The following is a 26,274-nucleotide window of genomic DNA, read 5'->3' on the forward strand; positions in this document are numbered from 1 at the left end:
CGGACTGAGCCACGCTGCTCTCGTCCCCAGCGCCAACCCACTGGGCCGGCAGGGTCTGTGCGACTGGCAATGAGCCCTGTGCTGCGGGCATTCCTGCGGGAGCTCCCGGGCTGGTTCCTGGTCTTTGGGATCTTCCTGCCGGTGGCGTTGCTGCTGCTCCTTCTCATTGCCTACTTCAGGGTCAAACTGATGGAGGGTGAGTGTGAGCCACGTAGGCAGGGGTGGGAAGTCCTTCCTCATTTCACATCTTTGGAACAGGCCAATGCAAGGCCAGTGTTTTCTGGGAGGCCTGGAGCACCCATCTCTGATTTATAGGTACATAAGAAGTGCCCCTCAGGATAGCTTCACTGGTGAATGTGGCCAAGTTTGATCCTTTCAGCAGTGGGAATCGCGCGCCAGGCTCCGAAGGCCCGCTATGGGGACCTCTTAACGGCACCTCTCACAGGCAGTCACACTGTGACTCAGCAATTTTCATGTGTGATTGGTTGTCTCTGTCTCTCAGGGCAATCAATTCACGAGCATTAAGACGTTTTTCATGCTCTGCTTTCTCTACCTGACAAACATATGTATACACGCCTGTGAGTGTGCACACACATTTCTTTTTCAGCCACTGAATTCTAGGAAGGAAATGGGCCCAACACTGTTGTGCTTGGCAAAATGTCAAGCCCTAATAGATATTTGATGGCTTGGTGTAAACTTTCTATGAGGCTGTAGACCTAAGGTAAAAATAAAAACCAACCCCCAAAACAACCAACCAACCAACCAACCAATCAAACAAAAACCCCTCAGGAAGTGTAAAGTGATTTAGATGTGGGCAGTTGGGTCCTGGGTTGAGACTCTTTATTCTGCTGTAACTGAAATGAATGAAGCTGGACTGTAACTTGTGAGACTGTATGCCAACAGTGCACGCAGCAAACAACAGATTATTATCATACAGGTTAATAGCTATCTTAGCAAGATCAACAAAAAAACAGTAATATTCCTTAAGTTAGATGGTATTGTATTAAAGTACTAAAAAAATATTTAAAATCCTTTCTCTTCCACAAAAACTTACCAAGTCTAAGCAATGCATCCATGGATATTATTATATAAAAGATGTTCAGAACGTTGAATGTGATCACGTATGATCTAAAACCAAATAGAAGTGCAACTGGGGATATTTATTTTTATGAGATTCAGAACATAAAAAAAATCCTAGAGGACAGAAAGTACATTATAGAATCATAAGTTTCCAATCATCATGTACTCAAATATCCCCCCAGCCTTTCATTTTTTGTGCCTCATTTTAATGAACAGCTCTATCATTGAGTGGCCCAGCTGTAGTCTGCCTTGCTCACAGCATTCGTGTGATAAATCCCTTTCTTTATTAAGTCCACTGCCCCCAAGACCAGTCTTCTGGATATCCTGCCACCCGCCACACACACCACTGAGCCCTGGAAAACAGCCTCTGAAAAAGGAAAATTGGAAACCCCCAAGCTCCTAATTACAGCGACCTTCAGAGTCTTCCAAGTAGGTTTAATGCCTGGCCACTGCAAGCATTCCCCTTTGAAGGTCTTTTCAAGCTGTTGCAATGGTCACAGTCAGTCACAAGCATGCCAGGTGCCCACTGACATGGACACCCTGCGGAGCAGTAATAGGATGCCAATATCACAGTCAGGGACTTGGATGCTCATGTCACTTCCAAGTGTCATCTCCGGCTGCCTCTTTGGCGAGATAAAATTTTTAGTATCTCCAAAATATATCAAGCATTAAATGAGGCAAACAGCAGGACAAGATAATCACATGGGTTCCAAAGTCTCTTACTGGCCTCTTCTTATCAGTTGTTATAGGTCAGATCAATCAGCATTTGGCAGGACAGCTGATATTTGAACAAACTCTGCAAAAAAAAAAAAAAAAAAAGATGAATTTTGATTTTTATTTTATTTTATAGCTTTATCCCTGGGTGATATTTGGGGGGAAATACCTATTATCTGTAAAATTGAAATGGATCTACAGTATTTTACTTATTTAGATAATTCTGAGATATAAACATATCAATCCCAACCCTTCAGAATGCCCAGGAAAGTCAACTTGCCCTTAGGGGTGTAGCCTGGCATCTCAGGGGGCTGAGGCAGGAGATAGTGCAGGCAGGGTGCTGCTCCAGGCCCAGAGGAAGTGCTCCATATGTACATCACTGTGATCACCTCTCCACGACACCTTGTCTTCAACACATTCCTGCTGTGTAAGTTGTCTAGAAACCACATCTTAGACAAAAAGTATCACCTTAAGTTTGTAGCTCAATCAAATTGGAACTGTTTCTGAAGCATTTCAATGAAAGAAGTAGAAGGCCCCAAAGACCTGTTGTCTTTTCACATTTTCTTCTTTTTCATTCTAAATTCTGATATACTACTGAGCTTTCCTTGACTTTTAGTCTTGCTAAATTATGGTCTGTCCCATCCCTCTCAAAGTCCCCATTTTTGCAACATAGCACCTACCCATGGGATAGGAAGGTCAGCCTCATATGATGAGAGAGAATGCTCTCTGGGTAGCCCTTTCACCAACGCTGAGGCTTGCTCCAAACTTGCATTATACTTCTGGATAGGAAGAGATGTATTCATTCATTTGTTTATTCATTCAACAAATGTTTGAGAACCTACCATATACCAGGGATTTTCCTCAATACTGGAACAGATTTTTCCTATGGGCTTGCATGATGGAAATAAAACAAACTCAGTTCTGGAGAACTACAAAAGGCATCTGTCAAAATCATTAGAAGTTGGAGGAGAGATGTTGCAAATTTGTATTCTTCTGCCTCTGGCCTTGTTCATGTCTAATCAAAGGGCCGTAAGAATGACCTGCCCTTTCTCCTCAAGTCTTGTTTCAAAGTTAAAGCTGAACACTCTGGCCAGAGGTAGGACCTCTAAACAGCTAAGGGGCATCTCAGCCAAGTAATGAGCCTCCATTTACTGTGGTTCTTCTCCATGAGCTCTCACTGAAGTCTGCCTAGCCTTCTGGACTACAGATAAGGAAAACAGAAAGAGTGATGAGGAGGTAAAGGGAGCTAACAAAACTCTGTGCATCAGTTCTTTAATGTCCTGATGGTCCAATCTGAAGTTCATTGCCAGAAAGAGAACTAATGACTCAGTGCTCTGTTACTAGTGGCCTGCCAATGAGCCATCTGGAGGATGCTAAGAGAGGACTACCAAGATGGCTGGACCACCTTCTCTCCAGTTTGAGGACAAATGAGATCACTTGGCCCCAAATAAAATATCTCTATTTAGCAGCTCCCTCTTAAAACTGTAAACAGATGGTCAAATGTCACATCATTAATCTTCCAACCAGGATTATGGCAAGTGTAATCATTCCTATTTTGTACCTGTAAAGAAAGGGACAGTGACAGATTAACTGGTCTGTTCACAGGACCCCCGACTCCTGCATTCTGAAACAGGAAATCAGTTTGCCTGCCTCATGCATACTACTTTGTCAGAGAGGGGAGGCATTTTAAGACATGATGGAAAGCATGTGGAGGTACAGTAATTATTCAACATTAATCCCTACACTGCCAGCACTTGGGAGGTAATGGTGCACATAAATTTAATTAGTATGTAGAGAACATCAATTTTCTCACAAAGGAAGAAAGAAAATTCTCTAACATCCTGTACTCTTCAATCTGTCAACTGCCTTGAGGAGTAGCTCTTGAGGTAGAGGTCTGAATCTTCAACTTGCCATTGCCAATTCCTCTATCAAACATGCCATGTTCATCTCACGTCTTGTAAAGCTGAAGTTCTTTTCTGGCTGTCTTGTCTCCCCAAATCCTGAGATTCCTAAACTTAAATTTCTAGTGCCACTCCTTGTCCCCAAAATACCATCATTCTGATCAAGAACAAATTGCTCTAAAAAATATCCAACATTGCCCCCAAATTCTTATTTTAAAAAGTGTCTACAGAATACCATAAAGTTTTTATATGGCATTAAATCCAAAATAAGGTCAGGAAAGTGAGCAGATTCTGGCTTTTTGCAACTTACACTCTAAAAAACAAACAATTCAAGTATTGAAAATGCACAGGGTGGCTAGACATTTTTCACTGAACTTCATATTATGTTTTAGTAGTCAGAAATCCTAATGGAAAAGATTTTGGGAAATCTTTTCCATTAGGATTGAGAAAATCAGAATAATTTAAGAGTTAGCAGAGTGAAATTGTTAAGAGCGCAGACTATGAAGTCAAACTAACTGGGTTTCAAATTCTAGTTCTATAACAATGGCCACTCAACCTCTGGAAACTTTTTCTCTATCTGTAAAATAGAAATAATAGCAGGAAATAACTGTAGGGTTGGTGTGGGGATTATGTGAGGTGACATATATGTGATTCTTAAGAGTGCCTGTGCTTAACAATTATTATTAGTCATTATTACCTCTGTTGGCTTATAAATTTCAAAAAGGAAGTGTTTGGGTCATTATAATGATAAATATTGTTGAAATCATCTTGTAGTAATTAAGAAATTGTCCAAGGTCATTCACCTAAAAAGTGGTAGAGACAGAATTTGAATTCTGGCCAGCCCAATCCGGAGCTGGCCCTCTTAGACAATCACTACCCTTGGAGTATTGAACATGGAATCAGTGTTCAATAGAAATCTGTTGAGTGAATGAATCCTTTTATCCCAGACAAATAAACCAACCACCAATATGAAAGACAACTAGGAGAATTTGCAACAAGATAAAAATTTTACAAAAGCTTTAAGAGGATTTTATCAGTCTTTTTATGTAACAGGAGTAATTATAATTACTGATTGTGGTGATTTATTCCTAAGCATGAAGACAAAGCCCTGAGTCAAAAAGATCACATTTCTTTACCTGTGGCCCCAAGAGAAAAAGTGGTTACTTGTAGAATTTTTCAATTGCAAACAGGGATTTTCAAGGCTGCCTGCCTAACCTCTCCTGTCTAATTTCTCTCTGCATTCTCCTTATAGGCCCACTGAAATAAAATGATGGCCAAATGGCAAGCTCTTTTAGAAGAAAATTAATTTTTTCTCTGCTCTCTGCATTGTGCCAGCACAAACACTTTATTTCCTAGATAGATAGCTCATTGTCGCTGGATAAGCTTCCTCTTGGTGTCTCTCTGTCTTAGAGATCCTTTAATCCCACTATTCAGGTCACCCATTTGCATCCTGATTCCTCATTCACAGTGCTGGTCATACAGTATAGCCTTTGGTAATTAAGAGTAAAAGGGAAGGAATTACTCATATTCCAATGAGCTTTTAATATAAGCAGGGGCCATCTCAAGAAATACCTTTGAACTAGCAATAATCTATGTGGAAAGACTGTAACTGAATGGCTGTGGAGTCAAATTGTCTGGGATCTCATCCTGAGTCCATCAGTTTCTGTGATCTTGGGCAAATTACTTCACTAGATTACTCTCTGCATCAATTTGTTTCTCTGTAAAGTAAAAAAAAAAGAAAAGAAAAAAAAAAGAAAAGAAATGCTGACTTACAAGGTATGCAAGGGGCTTCACAGTGTCTGGCACATAATAACTGCTCAAGAAATATTAGATATTAAACCTTGAGGCCCATGTAGCCTACAGCCTGCCACCATCTAATGCATGTGTCTCCAGACTAAGAAGACAAGCAGTGAAGGCCTCAGAGAACCCCTGTGTCCTGGGCTACCTGGCATATAAACCAACCACCAATAAGAAAGACATCTTGTTGAAATCATCTTGTAGTAATTAAGAAATTGTCCAAGGTCATTCACCTAAAAAGTGGTAGACACAGAATTTGTGTCTGGCAGGGATAAATTACTTGGATTGGACATGGGATCAAAAAGAACCTCTTCAGGTTTGATTCTATAAATACGTATTATCTCCCACGAGATTATAAACTCTTGGTCTCTGGCTTGAATAATTTGTTTAGTTACAATTCTAAAAACAAAACTTTTAAGAGTGAAAAAACAGGTTCACTTGTGTGTGCTGGAATGGTCAGGAAGAGAGATGAATTTTTTTTATCTATCAAGAAGACCTCAAGGGAGACTTTTGGAATCTCAGGAGACCTCTCAGAGCTAAAGAGCAAATCTCTTATTGCTGAGAGGTTACGAGTTGAAGTTACAGAACAGAGAACACAGGAAGATGGACATAACAAAGCCAATGGGAGGAAAATGATCAGGGCATGGAGAATGGCTCATGTCCAATGCTACAGAGGAAGAAAAGTGAGGATTGGAAAGTGCCATTCGGTTTAGCTATTAGGATATCGGTGATAAGTTTTTAATATTTTGGTGAGAGTAGCTTTAATTAAGGTTACATTTTAAGGAGTTAAGTGGTGTGTAGGTGGTGAAAATTGGAAACTGTCGGCTTTCAGTTCAAGTTGCCAAAAGGAAATGGAAGAATAATTTGACATGTCAAAAGACTATAAATGTCCAAAACACATTTAAGCAATCGGGGTGGGGTGAGGGGAGCAGGGACAGAAATCTTGTCTTACTCATTTCTATATTCCCAGCTTCTGGGCTGAGACCTGCTTAGAAAATGTTTAATGATTACTAGAGGTATAGTGCATGAAATTCGTAACTCAGGGAGAGGGGGGTGTCCCTAAGTCCAGCCTGCACCTTCTTGCAGTCTGGGAGCCCTTGGGGGATGTCTGTCAGCTTAGGTCACTCCCCTTTCTCCTGACCCCCAACATCCTTAGCGCTGCTGTGGAGGCAGGAGAGGCTCCCAACACCACCACTGTGCCCAGCTCAGGTCTTGTGGCTGAGTGGCGCTCCCCTCTGGGAGCACACTGACAACCAGGGGGCAGTTCCTGCATTGAGCGTCTGCCCCCTGGTGGTCAGTGTGCATCATAGTGACCGGTTGTTCTGCTGTTTGGTTGATTTGCATATTAACCTTTCATTATATAGGATGTTGACCTTAATAAGTTTATTCCACACTTAATCTACCACACATAAAATACACTTAAATATAATATTTTTTAAAATGGTAATCTGTCTACCATAACCAGGATCATTCTTTAGAAATAAGCATTTACATGTTGTTGGAGTGGGTGAGGAGGTAAGGAACTCCTACAATAGGACTGGTTCAGAAGTCATAGACTTCCATACTGCTGGGGCCACCAATGTAGAAATGCTGGACAATAACCACTGGTGAAGAAGTAGTAAATGACCAATGGCACTCAGCTGTTTCCAACGTGTTAACTGATATGTTTTCTTTCAGTCAATGAAGAACTGCCCTGGACTCCTGCTCACCAATACCACCGCAGGACTGCTTCTTACCACAGAATGAAACACAGGTGACCTCTGGGACTCGTTGATGACTAACGTGCACTGAACTTCTGTTGAGAGAGGAATGCCAATGGCTAAGCGAGCAAAGGCTAACAAACTAGAACCACTGCAAAAATGGAAAGACTATTAAGAGGCTCGTTCTGAACCATACTGACAAGTGGCAGCTATTATCCAAGGCTTCTTTGAACCCCAGCTTACAAAGAAGTTCTTCAGAGAGGACCAAGAATACAAACTTTTCTTGGAGGTGCTTTATGGACTGGACACCTTGCAAATGTCTGTTGTTTAAAGGACTATATCTACTCTGAGGGGCATATTTTAAAAATAAAATCCATATGACATAACCCTGTGGAGGTCTATATTACTGTAAAGGCAAAGAAACTCTGGTAGAGAACAGACAGACAGTAAAAGACAAATGCTTTGGGGGCTTCCTGGACCCCCTGGGAGAGTTTTCCCACCTCTTCCTCTTGCACTTGGGCAGTCTTCGACACTTTTTCAAGCATCATTCTGGCCCTGAGTTTGCCTTTCTCCTTTTCCCAGTTGCTTTCACAATCACATTATCAAATCACAAAACAAGTGCAGTCTCTCACTATTACATATGGATCACCCACGAATGCAGCTTTCAGCAGGACGCGCCTTGGAAATCCTGGCAGTTTGATGTTAGGAAAAGGAGAGCAGAGTGTTCCCGTAACTCATGAGGAGAATAATTCAAGTATTTGCCTTTGAAACCAAAACATCAGGGAGCCATTTCTAAATGAGAGAGGTCCACATTTCCCCAGCAGAATTCTTTCAGAGACATTGCTGAGAGGTAACAGCTCAAGCTATAGAACAGAGAACACAGAAAGATGGATATAATAAAAGCCAAAGTGGGGAGGAGGATAATTGAGGCATGGCAGAGGGATGGGGGTGAAGGGGGGGAGGGCCTCAAAAAGACAACGCAGATAACCTACACAGTTAATTCAAAGTGGTGGCTAAAACAGTGGTTAATATTGTGCTTTTCAGTTTTCCAGTTAACCTTAACAAAGGATGCCTAACATGTCCTAAATGTAAGTTTGCTTATATTCCAATATTTGTATATGAATCTGACAAGCTATTAGAGTGATTCACTGTATAAAAAATATGAATTTGGCTACCTGTGAGAAATGCACCCATTTCCCATAGCGACATACAATCACACAAAAGGCTGCATGGATGACGAAAGGAAAAAAAAACAAGAATCCACCACCAATGCCGAGTATTTTCTGCTTCTTCCTCTTCCCCCTAAGTTCTTCATGTGCATCCAGTGAGCTATTGGACTCCATTTGCACGTCTTGAAAAACATGAAACTCACCCTTTGACTAAAGACACTCATTTCCATGTGTTATTGCATCTGATTGCAATGAAAATGTCTGCTGGGGCTTTCAGACTGGGGTAATATTAGAATAACAGTACCGTGCCATATGGAAGGAATAACAATATTCTTTCAGTTCTGGAGGGATCTCTTTTTAGCCCCTGGTGGAAGTCAGCTTATACAAAAATGCTTTTGGAACAGAAGGCGTGGAAGGATGCATCGTATCCCCAGCTGCCAGCCAAATCTGCAGTTCGGCCCCCAGCGTTCCTTCACCTTCTGGAAGCGAGCACTCTGGAAGCCAGACTCTGGGCTTTGGTGGATGCCACTCCGGCATCTCTGCCTTGCCAGCCACGGGGTTAACAGATGGGCTCTAAGCATACATGCTTTCAATGATAAGTATAACCAAGTAGTTTAAACCAAAGAAATAATTCTTTGGTTGCTGTTCAGACCAGAGGAAGGACTTCCCAGTAAAATCACAAGCAGCTCGGTGAAGGCTTCTGTGCAGGGAGAGGGACAGACACATGTTGGTTTTCCCAGGCCAGGGATTCACTGCAATCTGCTAGGAGGAACTGCTACTCCGTTTGACAAAACCCCTCCAGAGCACAGCCAGCCAGCTGCATGGCCACGTCTTTGCGCTTCACATGCTCACAGGCGGTGATCTCACTCCAGCTCACACGGCTTTGGCCCTTCCTCGCGGCTGCCCTAGAGCAGGCCAGCAGGCTTCCTGCACTGTCCTACCTATTCTGTCTCATCTTGTGCTCCACAGCCTTTCACCAGGGGCCATCTATGCTCTCACGGCCCTGAGTGCTCTCACCTCCACAGTTCCTCATCTCTCTTTAAATGTTCTCATATCTGAAAGAATTCCCAACTGTCTCCCCTACCTTCAATAAAACACTGGAATGCATGTTTTCAGTTTTGTTATGTTGCCATTTATTCAACGAAAAATTTTCCCCCACAGAGCTAACCTAAAGCAGCTAATATTACCTTCCCATCTCTCCTGCTGGCAACTTGGTCCTGGGATACTGCAAGCCCACACCCGTCCTTCCCATCCTGGAACTGTGCATGCAGACAAAACGGAAAATTAGATAAGGGCACACATTGTGTTCCCTGAAATATTGCCTGCAACCCTTTTAAAAAAAATAATAAGAATGTACTTACAATTAAACCAATAAGGTAATAGCCTCCAGTAGTTTCTACACACCATTTAGTAGCAACTGGAAAAGCAGAAACAGATAAATACTTCCATATACAAAGAACCACATTTCCTTGGCATTTTGAATGCTTTGGCAAATCTGTGTCTCGGAAATCACCATTCATACCTGTTAAACACTTTTGAGAAATCAATTTTCTGACTTGTTTTAACATTTTCAAAGCAAAATGCTTTTGAGATTCTTGCTAATTAGTATGTAATCAGGAGAGGCCTCTGAGTTTGTCAAAATTTGCAGAATGACATTCACTCTGGCAAATGAGTGACAAAACAGAAACAAGAAACAGGTTTAAAAAATTTTAATTACCCCCAGATTGAAAATTTTAAAATATTCTTTCCATTTAATTTCTCAAATCCACATTTCAAACTTAGATTAAGAGCAGACGTTTCTAACCTTTAGTTTAGATAATAAAGGCTTCTGAGAATTTGACAAAAGCAGGCAATTATCTATCTATAGGAAAAATGCACATAACCATTGCTTTGCATATATTAGGAGAAAGCTTAGCTCCTTGAAATCTGTGGTTAGGAAGTCTACAGCCAGAATCTTAAGAAAGGATTTATGCCTCTCATACCAGCCAGCTTAGCTGCCTCCACACAGCAGACATAAAGGGTTCCTGGCAACACGGGCAGGTCCCCTTATATCCAAAGCCAAACCTTCCCAGCAGGCTTCCCAATATGACAGGAGAGAATTCTACGATGGACAGCCCCCCCAGAGCACAGCTCAGACTGGTGGTGATCTTAAACTGCCCCATGGTGAGTTAACTTGGACATAGTCTTGTTAGTATTCGTGACAATTACCATTTTGTTGAGGGCATTCCTGTGCCAGGAGCTCCGGTAGGCATTTTCTACATTTTTATTTCATCTAAGCGCCAGAATACCCTCATATTGGGTTGTTTGTAATCCTCACCGTATCAATGTGTAAGTGCTTTTGTTAAAGTCACATGGCTCAGTTACTCAGAGTAGGGGATTCAAACGTCTATCTGTAGGATTCTGAGGCCAGTGTATCTGAAGCAAATGTTTTCTAACTTGAAGCTGCTATGAATCTAATCTGACATCGTAAATATACATAGGTCACTATTTTTAACCCTGAGGCCAAGGGTCAGGGTCTGCCAGCTGGTCATGTTCTCTTCTGGGGCCAACTCTGCAGCATGGCCTAATCCCAGCAAATACCTGGACAGTGTCAACTTCTGAAAAACCCGTCAGGAGCATGTTCCTCCCTCTGAGTGCCTCAGCAGTGACACATGTCCTAATCACTCACTCAAGTGGGTAAGCCTGTGTGGAAACTGGGCCAAGCACCAATGATGAACAATGTATGCTCTGCAGTACATGGAGAAAGAACTTGTTTAAATTATGGGGCTTTATGGCATTTTTAACCTTTATGATGGGATATTTTATCAAAACAATACAATGATTCCCAGCTTTAGCAATTACCAAGTCATGGCCAATGTTGTTTCATTTAAATTACAACTCACTCCTTCCTATCTCCATCTCATTCTTATTCCTATAATAGCCTGACATATAATTTTATCCATCAATAAGGACATACTTAATGAAGTTCACACTAGGCAGAAATTATGGCTAGTTTGTTTCATTGCCAGAGTCTTGATGGTAATGATTGCATGGACTGCGGTTGATGTCATGGGTAATGCTACAGAGTGACATAAAGAAAAAACTACTCAAGATAGTGAAATACCAAAAATCTACCAGCTCTACACATTTTTTAAAAACCTTATTTTTTATCCTGCTGTGACTGTGGAAAGTGCATGTCTTTGTTTCTTGTGTTCTACACAGGATTGCTGTAAGAGTTACATAAAATAATACTTGTCAAAACTTCGTGCAGCTAAAAGGAATTACTGCTTATCACCCACAAGTCATGCTGCATGACTTGATATACAGTTAGTACCTGGATGTCTCCCCTCAGTGAACCTTGCGGATCTACTTTCTTTTTTTCAATATATTTTATTGATTTTTTACAGAGAGGAAGAGAGAGGGATAGAGAGCCAGAAACATCAATGAGAGAGAGACATCGATCAGCTGCCTCCTGCACACCCCCCACTGGGGATGTGCCCGCAACCAAGTACATGCCCTTGACTGGAATCGAACCCGGGACCTTTGAGTCCGCAGGCAGACGCTCTATCCACTGAGCCAAACCGGTCTCGGCCGGATCTACTTTCTTATTCTATCCTTTAGGGTTGTGAAAGCTCAGTTTATAGAGATTATAACATCCTGGAAATGGTCGGTAATAAATACAAATATTTAAAAAAACATTAGCCTTGTTGCTGTAGTCACAGGTGACATAACCAGCATTGTCCCCCACAGGTGTGGCAACCTCTCTGGGACCCCATGCCCTGCCCCTGCTGAGCTGAGCCAGCCTGAGCCCCGACTGACCTCGGCATCCCGTCCCACTGGAGCTGTCGCCTCCTGTCGCTGCGCCTGTCTTCAGCAGTATGGAAAGACACTGTTCTAAATCCCTGGCAAGATCACCCTCTGCTTTAAATACGAATGTTATATATATAAGCTTCCCGATGGAAAATATTTACAGAACCACATTTGATTCCAGAATATTTCTAAGACTTGGCTCGCTGAGAGAGGCTTCTTCAGAGAAGAGGAGCTGTTTCTGTAATCATTCTAGAGAAAGTGAGAAAGACCTTTCACAGGTGAGAGAGAATGCAGTGGGAACAGATCCCAGAGAAGGCAGCCATGCACACTGCGTTTACCACGCTCCCTTTAGGTGACTGGGGAAATTCTGCGTAACATTTTAAATGGAATGCTCTCCTGTTGGTCATTTGCTGTGTCATGCTTTTAATGTTTAAAAGAAAATCAGCACTTAATCTGGCGGGTCTCGCACAAGCTTCACCATGAACTGTCCCAATTGGAGGTGGTCGCAGCCATCCATAGAGCCCGTCAGCCTGAAGGCCCAGTGGACAGCAAAGCAAAACATGAAGCAGAAGCAGGATTCGGATGGCACAGCTAAAATATTTCCTGAACCAAAACAAACAAACAAAAACCACACACACACAAAACAACAAGCAGCAAAATAATCCCTTGGAGATTTAGTCAAAGCTGGGGTGGATTATAGAAACAGGCAGGAGGAGTCTGGCAATGTAAACATTAGGGTTACAAACTTTTCACACTGCCTTGGCCACTTGAAATCAGTGATGATGGCAGCATCTAATTATCAAAGACTGAAATAACAGACTTTAAAAATGCTACATCCCACAAACTGATAGGACTTCTGACTGAAGATATCTCTTGATTTTATTTTTTAAACCTTTATATAAAAAAAGAAATGGCAAGGCTAGAGAATAAACCAACTTTATTTTATAACAGTATTACAGAAAGCAAAATATCATTTAATACAACTTGAAGCTGCTATAAATCTAATCTGGCATCATAACTATACATCAGGTCAAAAGCAAAAGGAAAATGTTCCATACAGTTAATAAGTCCCTCTCAGGTCTCTGGTGTCAGCTTCAAACGGTCTAGCTTTCTGATGCCCATCCAAACACCACCGTAGCCCTGCCCGCTCCCCTTCTCCATGCCCTCAAACCTGTGTGAATCCCACTATTTGAGACAGACAGACCTGCTCAACAACAAAAGGTCAGTTCCACATGTACACAAGGAGGTTTAATACAAAGCAAATGTTCTACACAAATGTCCAAATAATGGGAAGTACTGAGATTTGGACATGTTAAGAAAGAAAGCACTAAGGTTGTAAGCTGCCTGAATACTTCAGCAGGAGGGAAGACACTGCTGTCTCTTGCTCCTCCCTCCTGTTTCTGGAATGCTGCCGAAGAGCGTGTCTGAGAGGCGTTGGCACTGCGGTGCGGCGGGGGTCTCCGCCCACAGCACGTGGTCAGTGGGCTTCTGCGCAATTCTCCAGTCTGGAGTCTCTGACTTTCTACTAACAGTAAAAAGTCACAGGACTGGAAAGTCAAAAGGGATCCACATAAAAGATATTCTCAATGAATTTCTAAAACATTAGAAAGGTTTTGAGATGTAAGAAATGCTTTTAATATTTTCCGTACTAATATTTTCTCATACAGTATATTTACTGCAATTCGAGAACTGAATATTTCTGGAATCGGTGGGAGTTCAGTGGGAATGGGAAGGAGGAAAGCCACTGCCTAGGTTAGTCACAGCGTTTTCTTTCCGCACAACAGCACCTGTTCCAGTGAACAGCACCTCACCAGCCGGGCTGGCTTTGTTCACTATCATTGGATCATCTGGGTCACAAAAAGCAGGTAGTTGTACACAAAGTAAACAGGACACAAAACAAAACTCCCTAGTTAAAATAAAAAAGAAAGAAAGAACCAAGATTATTTAGGAGTGGTTATAAAACAAAATAATGTATTAAAATGCGAGGGAACAGTGTAGACCAGAGCTGTTAAGGTAGGGTTTGGTGTTGGCATTTTAATTCTTCAGGCTTCTGGTCATTGTTACCAGTCGTAGTAAATTCACTGGAGTAGTGGTGTGGCATTAAGACTTGAAATGGTCAAAATTCTTCAGGTTCACAAAGTTGAAGTTGTTTGATGAATGGATTTCTAGGAGGAAAAGAGACAAGGTTTAATATTCCAATGACAGAGGCTTTTTTTTTTGGGGGGGGGGGAGGTAACATTCATCAAATTCCAAATCAAGGAATCCACAGTGACTACCTGACTGGTTCTACAGTAAGTAATATGTTTGCCAGGAGCCAAACATGAGACCCTATTCCACCCTTGAAGGCCTTAAAGTATCTTGAAAACTGACAAGCATATTAGAAATAACTGGTAAGTAAGAATAAATCAAAAGTGAGTAAATTGTAAAACAGAGACAATTCATACAGTAAAATATGTATAAATATATATATATATATAAAAGAGAAACCAATATAGGTTTTAAAAGTAAACCCAAGTACAGACGAAAAACAAAAGTCAATTTGGAATTCACTGAAATGAACAGAAAGGGTACTTAACTTCAGTGTGTACAGATATACGGAAGGTGGGCAAGAATGAATGTGAGGAACAGGACAGTGAAGAAATGGACATGACTGAAGCTAAGTAATGGCATGGAGAGTAACTGAAGGTAAGGTAAAAAACATTAGGTACATTTTCTAATATCAGACGGAGAAATATGAACCTGATCTAACAGACAAAGAATAAATTCAGAAAGAGCATTCAATGAAAAGATCAACTGTCAATCTACTGCAATGATGTGGAGTGGAGGTGAGAAGAGGGACGATAGGGCAGAGCCAGGCTGGCCAGTTCACAGGGGGCATGAGAGAAGGAGGCTTGGCGTGACTCTCCTCTGGCTCTGAGGAAGGTCTGTCCTGGCCTGAGATTTACATTTTGACAACACTGTGGCTTCAGAGTGATGAACAGCCTCAAGGTGGAGGGGAGTGAAGACGGGAACACCAGTCTGGAGGCCACTCAGCAGCTCAGGCTGTCCGAGGAACATGACACAGGTCAGGGATGGCTGCTGGAACCAAGGACCTGGACTTGAGGAGCTGCTACAGAAATCAGGTGGAAGAGACTAGGAAGGCAGTGTCAGAGAGTACTTTTAGGTTTGGGGTCTCAAAAACAGAGGGAGAATAAGAGGCTTACAGCCTGGGTGAAGTCTTAGAGCTAGAGATACAGATTTGTCCACACAAAAGAATAAGTGAAAACAACAGATGGAATTAGTCTCGTGTAAGTATAACAGAAAAATGAAAGACATGAGTCTTGGGAGCCCACAATGAAAGGTAAGTAGGTCAAGGAGAGGACTAAAATAGGAATAGAGAGGGAGACAGACAAAAAATAAGGATGGTGCATTGTCCTTGAAAGAGAAAGAGTTTTAAGAAGACAACTTTTCATTTTGTATTTCAGGTTGATTGCAAGTTTTGGCAAAACGTAAGTGATTACAGAGGATGGGAGAGAGGTAATTAAGGACCTTTCCAAGACACACAGTTCCCAAATTAAGTCCTGTTTTAATGAAAAATCTCCCCTCTGTTTAGATGTATCACAGGTATTATAGCCTCTGATTATTCAGGACAGATTGATTAATCAAATTCATTTTTTTCCACCCCGCTGTCTGCTTTGGGCCATTTCGTTACTCATTAGTGCTTGTGCTTGATTCTAGGCAGGGGGAAATCAATGTAGAAAACACAAAGTTGTCTTTTTTAGGTTAGTAATTATGGGGGGGAAAAAAGTGGGGGGGTGCTGAGGAGGGAATGGATAAAACTACCCTTTGGACTGGATTTGGAAGTTATCTGTGACCTTCAGTCACACTATCTAGCTATCTATTCTTTTTCTTTATGGGCTGTTAGCCATCTCTGTTTTCTTGGCTTAGTAAACATGCATCGTTGTAGAACTCAGCTGCCACTGTGCCTAGCTTAGGCTATGGAAAATGAACCGCTGAGGTTTCAGTGCCTGGAAACCTACAGAGAGAACAAGGTTGAGGATTCTATTCTCCATTTCCTTTAGGCTCCATGTCACTTTATTTCACTGACTTTGTTTTCACCAAAAATTAAAATTTCAATTTGTAAAATGAAGTGAAGATTAAAAAGTCATTAGACAAATAAATAGGAATCAAGGAATATGTAGGAATTGAATGAATAAGATCTTGATTTCAAAGAGTTTCAATATTTACTGAAATATATGTGAGAAAAGGCAGAGTCACCCATGTAAAGTCAAGTATCACTTACTTTCATTTATTCATAATCAAATCACTAGGAAGTAAAATAAATCAAATTTTTCTGAGAGATAATATAAACGATCATCCAAATAGCTTTCCGAATCCAAAAAAATTATAGTTATTATAACTTAATGTTAAACACATTTTTCTTGTTCTTTTAAAAAGCAGTAAATTGAGTAATTTACTCTGAGTTAATTAGATATTCAATGTTTCAGAACCCCCAGTTCCTTATTGTCCTAGATGAATAAGGAGCAACTTATTATATGATTTTTTAAAAAAAATTTACATGTCCACCCATATTTCTGACTGCTTTTTACACTTGAACACACATAAAAATGTAATTCCAGGCAAACATGTAACATTTGAGCTGGGAAGGAGTAAAGATAAGGATAGAATAGCATTAGCCATTTTAACTTCCATTTTTTTGGCATGTAGCCATGAGAAATAAAAAATTAATATTTGGCCATTCTTATCATACTACATTTGGTCTAAATGATTTATCACATAGCCCAGTCAATGTGAAAACTAGCATATGGTTCTTCGTGTATAAGCTGTCAAGTTTTAAGGATTCTTTTCTTTTTTTTTTTTAAGCTTAAATTCCTCTCATATTCATAAAAGTCTTGATATCGTTATACAAATTGACAGGAATTAATTACTGGCTTTAATTTAACCTGCTTTCACTTTTGACAACATCATAACATTCATACCTGGGGTTTGAATAAGACCATAGCTGTTAAGTATTTGGGTTATACTTTATGTATCAGAATTTTGGTCAAGCAAAACAAAACAAAACAAAACAAACAAAAAAAAACCAAAAAAACCTCAAACCACGTTTTCATGGTTGTTTCCCATCCTTCGACTATACAATGTCAGTGAACATTTCTAACTACTATACTCACATTCCATAGCCTGTGTCTCCCTCTGTTGGCCAATGTGAGAATTGGTTTCATAAATTTGTAATTAGGTAGCTATTTCTTTCATCTAATCATAGGTCTAACTCTGTCCAAACTCTTCATGGATACATGCCTGTTACCTACTTTGCACTAAGTCCTCATGGAGAGAGCAGAGTGTTTTTATCTTTCTCAGTGTATTGGGATGAGCAGTGGGAAATCAGTCAAGTAAGCACAGAAGTTCTAACCTCATCTGAAAAACACAATCTCCGTTTCCAGACACAAGGAGTTCACATTGTGCATCTCAATCTTAAGCACACTCTACTCCAGAAATTGATTCAGTGAGTTGCAAATGCGCCCTTTAAAAAAAGCATTTGATCCAAACCACTGGAAGCTCTGGCTTTTATAGTAAAGACTCATTGATTTCTTCAGGCCCAATTTCAATGGGTTTTCATTCAAGCTGACAACTGTTTTTCTATTAGAATCTTTATGCCTGACACATTCAAGTCACTCTACTTTAAGGCATTACTACCACGCAGCACCTTTAGAAAACCCTGTCAATTTCGCCTCATTTTGAAACATGACTGTTTTATACAACTTGGTTTGACTTGTTCACTTAGCTTTATATCATAGCTGCAATCTCTGAAACATTTTGTACAAAATAAATGTTTCTAAAATGAGTCCTGTGTCAAGAACATTGGTGGGCGTTATTATTTGAAAGTTTCCAATCATGAATTCTTGTGAAAGCAATGTGATATGAATCCACACTGACGGGGTGGGTTCTGACTGTGCCAGTCACAGACTGCGTGATCTGGGTGAGAAACTCGAGCTCTCTAGGGCTCAATGGCCTCGTCCACATCATAGATGACAGTAAGAACTAATTCAGATAATAAATGGCACCGTTCTCAAATAAAGCTGGGCACAGAGTAGACACACATTCAGTCAATGTTAGCTACTATTCTTTTTACAGATTTTCATACATTGTATTTCCTAGTTATGCTTTCAAATAAAATACAATTCTGCTCTGAAAAATAGAGATGTTCAGTTTCTCCATTAAGAATTGCCTTAATCAGTATAATGATTCCTCATAGGGTACTTCATCTGATCTAGCACCCTTTCGACCGATCTTACCTACTCCTGATGAATAAAATTTACTGAAGGACAGTGCACTTCCCAAACTCAAATCCCCGGTGCAGATGCACTGCAGAGCGAAGTCTAAACTAAGGTACTAACATGGGATGGAAGACCCTATGCAATTTGCTTTTGACAAACTTTCTAGGTCTGCTGGGAACTCCACACCAAGCTACCCTGCAGACATTGCTCTTCCTGACACCCACCGCACTGTTTTCCACAGGCTCTTTCCTCTCTTCCCATGTGTTCAAACCCTCCCCAGTGCCCTGCACAGGGAGCTTTCCTACCACTGTGGCAGGGAGGTCTTCGGATCTGCAAACCCAAACAGCCCCCTGTCAACCTGCATAGCTCTTTATCCATGCTTCTCTGGAGAATACTATTTTTTTTTACCCTATTTGCCATTTATATACATATTCCTATACTTTTGACTTTCTTAAACGAATTGTTATAGTCCCTTGAACATGTATGCCCACATTATACACTAATGAATCCATGAGCTACAGCAATAGAGACTAATCTTCAAAGTGAGCACAGAACAGAGGCTTGGGGAGGAAAAAACAGACCTGTGCTACATCTCCTGGAAGAAAACACTACTGCCTCTCTTTATCGTTACCTGCATCTGCCAATTTAAATGGAAAATTCTGGGTTCATTTTTCTGAATAACTGTCTCTGTGAAATCCAGGAGGACTCTTACTTCTTTAAAAATAACTGGTTTTCCCAAATGTCTGAACCTCTGACAGAGATTTCTAAGAGTAGTTATTATCTGGCCGGAAAGCTAAAGTAAGGTCTTCTGGTTCATTCTGCCACATTCAAATCTAGTGGGAACTTGCCATGAAAGCATTTTACAAAATCTCCAAGCTTTTTTTACCTAACAAATGCACAACAGTTAAGGTTATGTTCCCGTATGCTTTACTCCAGCTAAGCCTTTGCAAATCCTAACTTCATAAAATGGTAGAGATAGAAGGCATTTCTCTGTAGCATCAAATAAAAGGTGCACTTGTAAATAGTAACAAAACTCTTATCTTTTAGAAAACCATCTGTGAAGCATTTATGAGCATAACTTGCTAAGTTTTCATTTAATATTTTCTTTATAGAAAGGTTAGTCAGAATCAAAAGAATTCATCTGTATCATCAATTCTCTGGTTTATTAGTTTACCTTTTTTTTTTTTTTTTTTTTTTTTTTTTTTACATCTTCAACATCCAGTATGTTCTTTTATACCGAAAGCACATCTCCAGTTGGAACAGGCACATTTCAAATGCCCAGTAGCTCAGTAATACTGGCTACCACACTGAACGGAACAGGTCCCGATTCCCACTGGCTCTAATGCTAACTGAACTATTTTGACACATGAGTTAAATAAACATGAGGCTAACATGTCCTTGGAATGTAATTCTCACAAGGACTGGAAAAGCTTAACACACACACATACACACACACACACACACACACACACACACACACACACACTTATTAGTTGCCATAGCAAAATTCCCTCCTACTGCCACAAACAAATTTACATGTTCAAAAAATAGTACCGGGATGTCGAACATTAGAGGAGTTCTTGAGACTAATGAAGTTATATTTAGCTCTACACGTGGATGGTATTTCATGACTCTTGAGTGTAATTACCTACAGAAAATTACTTTAATCCCTAGGATTCTGTTTCCTCGTAAAAGAGGGTGGGGTGAGAAGATGCTTTATGCATAGCTTTAAATTATATATTCTTCATAACCACTACCTCTACCCACCTCAGAGGCCAGGCAGCTCACAGACTGGTAGGGAGACCAAGTATCAACAATCTCATCATAAAAGATGCCGGCGACTTGGAGTGATCCTCCCTGTCTAAGGGTGGCAGCCCCTACTAGCCACAATAGCCATGAGAGAAGCAGGCACAGCGTTAGAGCTTCTGCTTCTAAATGTCTTAAGCATTAACAATTAATTCAAACTCTAAAAAATATTGCTTTGTCAAAAAAAACAAAACAAACAAACAAAAAAACCCTCCAGCTATGGCCTGCATGCATCCACTTTGTAGATTTTGTCTTGCCCTTCTCTCCCTTGTCTGTTAACCCTAGATACTAATGAAAACATGGGGGAAACATGCAGCATTTGTATGGAATTAATAGCCTTTACAAACTTCTAAGAGAGAAAAGATAATAAAACAACTGAATAGGAAAACGGACAAAAGACACAAATTGGCAATTCAGAAAGATGCTATGTGGGTGTGTGTATGTGTAAGTGTATTTCAACCTCACTAGCAATGAAAAAAAAAATACAATTAAAAGTGCTCTTTCCCCACAATTTAAAAAGAAGAGGGAGATAATTTCTCCTCGCCAGATTGGCAAAGATTTTTAAACTGTATAATCTTGAGGGTTGACAAGAGCACGGGGAACAGTGACACTCAACCTGCTGGAGGGAGTCTAGCTGTGGAATCTTTAAGAGAGATATTTAGCAACATGTCAAAAACCCTCGGTGACACATCTACTCTAATTTTAGAAACTACTTGCCCTGGAAAAACAATGAATTTAATGTACAAAAATGTAAGCACAGGTATGATCTTTATAGGTGTATCTATAACTGTGAAAACTGAGGCATAATCTAAATAACTATTAGTAAAGGTTAAGTAAACCATCAAGCACCCATTCAACAGCTGTTGAAAAAGGATGAGGTAATGACAAAGAAATTTATCTACAATGTACTGTTAAGTGTATGGGGGAGGGGGGAAGGCGGGGGGGAAGAAGCAAGGTAAATATAGAGTTCGACAGACAGTCCCAGCCTACAGAAATTGAGGTGTGAGTGCGTGTGTGTGAGTGTGAGTATGTGTTCACACATATGCACTGTGAAAAGGAATTAGCTCTCTCTAGGAGCAAAGGAATTATGGATCACTTATACTTTCAACTGCCTTTTTCTTTTTAAAAATTATAACCTCCTCTGTTTTACTATGAGGGGAAAATAACCATAACATCAAAATACTGTAAAAATAGGTCCATTTACAAAAACAACAGTTGTCTAAGAGCAAACCTTGGGGAATTGGGGAATTAGTGGCTACCAGGTGCCAATGCCTGCATGAGGCAGCATCATAAGCACCTCCTTGGTTCAAATACATTGAACCAAATACATTGTAGTTCAAATACATTGCAAATAACTCATTGATAGCACCTGCCAGATTTATAAATTCTTGAAAGCAGTCTCCGTGTAAAATCCCTTTTCCACAGCATCCAGAGTAAAAACTGGCTATGCCTAAAACTCACATCCAAAATGGCTTCTTATTTCTATTTATAAGAGATCTTCATTTAGGTTTGATTAATCTTTATTTAAAGCTAAGTTATAATATAATGCTAATTTTAGGAATGGGACTCTACAACTAGGCAAACAGAATAAAAATGCAACATGTTTGATATGCCTGCAAACCTCCTGGCTTCTGGATTGAAACTAGTCACCTGGAAGCCCACAGGCTTGTGTTTCTTTTCAGGGATAGGTCAGGGACAGGGTTAGTAGCTCATGATTAGCTAGAGCTCAGTTCAGCCAACATGGTTTTCTCCTGTCCGATAGAAAGCTAATGCTAATTGCCTACTTGGCTTGTGAGTTCATTTTGAAAACATGGATATCACCCTAACATTGAAATGTTGGTTTGAACACAGTGCTGAAATTGGTGTTCATAGTTGCACAATAAGCACAGAAAGCAAAACCACTAATTTAGTTACGTATTTATTGTGGTTTGGAGATTGGGCTCAGGGTTTATCTAACAGGTTCCAAGGAATGATGGATTTGCCAGGCTTTTAGCAATCACAGCACTAGCTCTGGTGGCTCTGTGAAACCTAACGCAATGCTCTCCATTGTCTCAGATGAAGACAGGCAGAGCGGACCAAAAGGCCAAAGGCCCAATTACTACTTTCAGATTCTTGAAAGCAGTCTCCGTGTAAAATCCCTTTTCCTCAACCCGTTAAAGGGCTTCATCTCTACTTCTTGACTGAAGTGCTCTGAAAAAGCCCCCAGGTTGTACCAATTTCAAAGGACACACTACTCACTTCATTTCTTTGTCATATTTAATACTTGATTACTCTCTCCTTCTTAAAGTTTCCTCTTCTTGCAATTTTCATGACATCCTTTCTCCCTATTTTCTTTCTATCTCTAGCTCCTCCTCCTCTATTTCCGCGGCTCCCCAGGTCACAACACTCTGACCTGGCCTTGGGTGAAGATTCGGCCATCTACTCATTTTATTTATGTATTTTCTCATTATTTAAATATCAAACCAAAGGCTTTCTCAGGAGATGACACATTCGGATGACCCCCAAATCTCCATCTCCTGATCCAAAGCCTGCTGTGCTCTCTCAACTCTTGGCTACCTCCTGGACCTTTCCACGTAGACACTTCTCAAAGTCAACATTTCTGGGATAGAAAATCTTCATTTTTATTTGACTCTTAAGACCAAAAAAGGATTCATGGCTGACTTTATGTGTTACAAAAAGTTCTTACAACCTGCCTTGGAAACATATTCTTCTGTAAATTCCATTATCACCCCCAGTTTACAGATGGCAGAACTGAGGTAGAGATGCAAAATAACCTATCCAGGTCACACAACTATGAAGTAGATTTTACCCCTGAAAATATGCTATGCTACACTTTATGCTACACCATCTGGTAAATTTCCATTTACCCATATTGTGTGTGTGTTTTATGGGGCCTTACAGACTCATTTCCAAAGCTTCCTCCGTAATTCCTGTGACAGTTTGTTCCTCCTACATAAGTACACAGAACAAAAGATATACTTTTGCTTTAAGATAGAGCAGAGGAATGGCAATATTGCACATGCTATGTGAAAAATGAAACACGTATTCCACAAATGCACAGGGACCACCATCAACTCTTTTTCCCCGAGCTATACACCTGGGCATTATCTGCGAGTTTTCTTCTGCTCACCTACCTACTCAGTTTATTAACTTCCATACCTTCATTCAGTCACCCCATCACAAACCAATACCTAATTACTCTCTCTCAGGTACATGAGGAATACCCACAGCTTCTCAGGAGAAAGATTAGCCTCTCTGGCTTGGCTCCTAAGGCTCTAAGATCGAGCCTCTGCCTCCCTGCTCCCTTCACTCTCCTGCAAGTGGTCTGCAACCCAGCTACACCTGACCTTGTGAGATTCCTAGAGTGTCAAGTTCACGGCACCATAACCCATCTGGAATGCCCCCTTCCATACCTTTCTTCACTGAGCTGACTCCTACTTATCTGGAAGCTTAAGTGAGAGGTCCTATTATGATTATTTTAGAGACCTTTCTATTCGCACTCCTCAGTTGAGAACATATCAGAAACTTGAAACTATTCTGCTACCACTGATTTACTGTCTGTGAGTATGACCTTGTTTATTTTGAAAACTCCATGGAAAAACAGGAAAAGGTATCTGGTGGGCACTCCACTGATAGTTATATAATGAGAAAATACATAAATAAAATGAGTAGATGGCCGAGTCTTCAGCTGTTCACTGCTTCCAGATGAAATGGAGGCATCTTCACCCCACATCAACGATTGCTCCAGAAGTCAGAGGCTCATTGAAGTCTGGGTTCAGAGAGCTCATAGTGCCAACTGAAGTGAGTCACAAGCTCCCCTCCTGGGCCCAATCCTTCCCAGGCCACACACCCACCCCACCAAGCCTGCACTCTCTTTCCTCCTAACCAGGACTGCTTGAATACTGTTCGAGGGGGAACAGGTCAGTGACATTGTGTCCATTTGAGGGCTCATAAATATGCATTTATGACAAACTGACAGGATGGACTAGTCTATAAGAGGACACAAAAAAAAGGTTACAAAAGTTTAATAAGTACTGCTCTGAAGTCTGTGTTTTCTACTTCACGGTGTCTGAATTGAGCCCCTTTCAGCTGGCCAACCCCCCACTGAGATGGCAGAAGTGGAGGTTCGGTCCACTCAGGTTGTCCTTTGCCCATCTGTCTGTTGTTCCACCCCCACCTTGCAGTGCTTGATCAAAAGCTCAGAACTACTCCAAAGGGAGAGGTCAGGTCAGGAGGAGAGTTTTTCATATCTGACAAGGGGATCCGGGGCAGAGACACAGTTATTTACTCTCTTCTGGCGTTCAGATACTGTCTGGGTCCTGCTCTTTGCTCAACCCACCTGCTGCCTCTGTGCAATCCTGGCAGTGCAAACACACTCTTCTCTTGATTTTGACCAGCAAAAAGGATTTTTCAAGAACAAGCTGCAGCCAGAGGGGGTAGAGATGCTAAAATGATTTTAAGCACTGAGGTAATTCCTATTCTTCCTCTAGATATCAACTCAAACTTTGTTTCTCAAGTTACAATAGGTTAAATTTATAATAGTTCAACTCTGTCTCATCTACAAGTTTGACTATTTCAATCCTCAATGCCTAGCCCGATCCTAGCACATTTTGATACTCAAATATTTTTTGAATGGATGAATGAATTTTTCCAAATCAATCTAGTTTGCTCATCTTATTGTGAATTTACACTGAATGGTCAGATTATGATTATCTCTGAACACATAATAATCTGGCCACTCAGTGTGTGTATGTATGTGTATGAATTCGTGCATGGATGGGATCCAGCCATTCTGGCTAGGGGAAGGGGACATGGGCAGTTGGCCAGTCTACCTGCTGGTCGAACTCCCGGTCAAGGGGACAAGTTGCATATTAGCCTTTTGTTATATAGGATATATCGATACAATGAGTGGCCAGACTATTATGTATTCAGAGATAGTGATGCTGAACATTTTTGTTTATGTTCACTTAGTTTCTATGTGGTTTACTTGCTTAATCTAATCCTCTGCCCATTTTTCTACTGAAGGGTTTACATTTTTTGATGGCACATACGAGTTCTTAATAGGGGATCTAAGATGGCTGCTGACAGGAAGGCAGGCTGCAAGATAGTATGTGAGTGAGAGAACAAAAGGAGAGTGTGGACATATGGGGAGTGTCTATTTGCAGCCCTCAATACCTTCCAGTTATTAACACCAAATGCCCCATGGTAGAAAGTTTGTAATTCTATCCAGGCAACCAGAGCAGATGGACTTATAAGATCGAGCCTCTGCCTCCCTGCTCCCTTCACTCTCCTGCAAGTGGTCTGCAATCCAGCTACACCTGACCTTGTGAGATTCCTAGAGTGTCAAGTTCACGGCACCATAACCCATCTGGAATGCCCCAGTCTGGAAAATCAAACGGGACTACAGGAGAAAGACACCGACATAGAAGCCCCTTTCACATCCCTCAGCAGGTTCAGAACCACAGAACAGTCGCGGGAAAGGCCCCGGATAGCACAGGCTCTCTTACCTTGACTTACTCTTCACCTTCGTCCAACTCAGTTTCCTTGTGCACCACCACTCTCGTGACAGACATGTCGGGGTGCTGCTCTCTGGCTTCCCTGATGGCCTGGGCCAGCGCCTGCCAGGGTCAGGAGAAAGCATGGTCAGTGGAGGAAAAGGCTCCTTTCTCAGAGCAGCCAAACACATGCCTACTGAGCACCTGGGATTCCGCCTCTGCTCTTTGAGGAAACAGGAAGACTTGAAATGGGCACATTGTTTCTTTTAGAGGCTGCTTCTCATTTCCAAGATGCTTCTGTGTAAGGACCACATTTGTCCAGGCTACTTTCAAATAATATATGTAGAAGCAGGATGGCTCTGAATCTCAGCCGTGCCTCACAGCAAGACCTGGGAAAACAGATCTGCTCTGACCTCAGCATTCTCACCTATCACCCGAAATGCTCAGGCTGCAGAGAGCATGTTAGGTCTGTTGTAAGGATAGAAGAGATGGTGTACAGCATACAGCACAGAGCTTACCCTGCACACTCAAGTGACACTTGCTATTGC

General features: G+C 41.1%; 1 protein-coding gene across 34 annotated transcripts in view; it reads right to left on the reverse strand.

Moving 5' to 3' along the window:
• Positions 1-13,070: 13,070 nt before the first annotated feature.
• EPB41L2 (erythrocyte membrane protein band 4.1 like 2) overlaps positions 13,071-26,274 on the reverse strand; it is a 166,237-nt gene continuing 153,033 nt past the window's right edge. For 33 of the 34 annotated variants that reach the window (XM_045573237.1, XM_045573239.1, XM_036413439.2 and 30 more), the window contains 2 exons: positions 25,739-25,849; positions 13,071-14,315 (listed from right to left, as the gene is read on the reverse strand). In XM_045573237.1, coding sequence (XP_045429193.1) covers positions 25,745-25,849 — 105 coding nt within the window. In that variant the 3' untranslated portion in view covers positions 13,071-14,315; positions 25,739-25,744. The remainder of the gene's footprint in view (positions 14,316-25,738; positions 25,850-26,274) is intronic. The other variant, XM_045573242.1, reaches the window with a different exon arrangement.

This window comes from Pipistrellus kuhlii, unplaced genomic scaffold (genome assembly GCF_014108245.1).
Source record: "Pipistrellus kuhlii isolate mPipKuh1 unplaced genomic scaffold, mPipKuh1.p scaffold_m20_p_5, whole genome shotgun sequence".
In the NCBI taxonomy this organism is placed as follows: Eukaryota; Metazoa; Chordata; class Mammalia; order Chiroptera; family Vespertilionidae; genus Pipistrellus; species Pipistrellus kuhlii.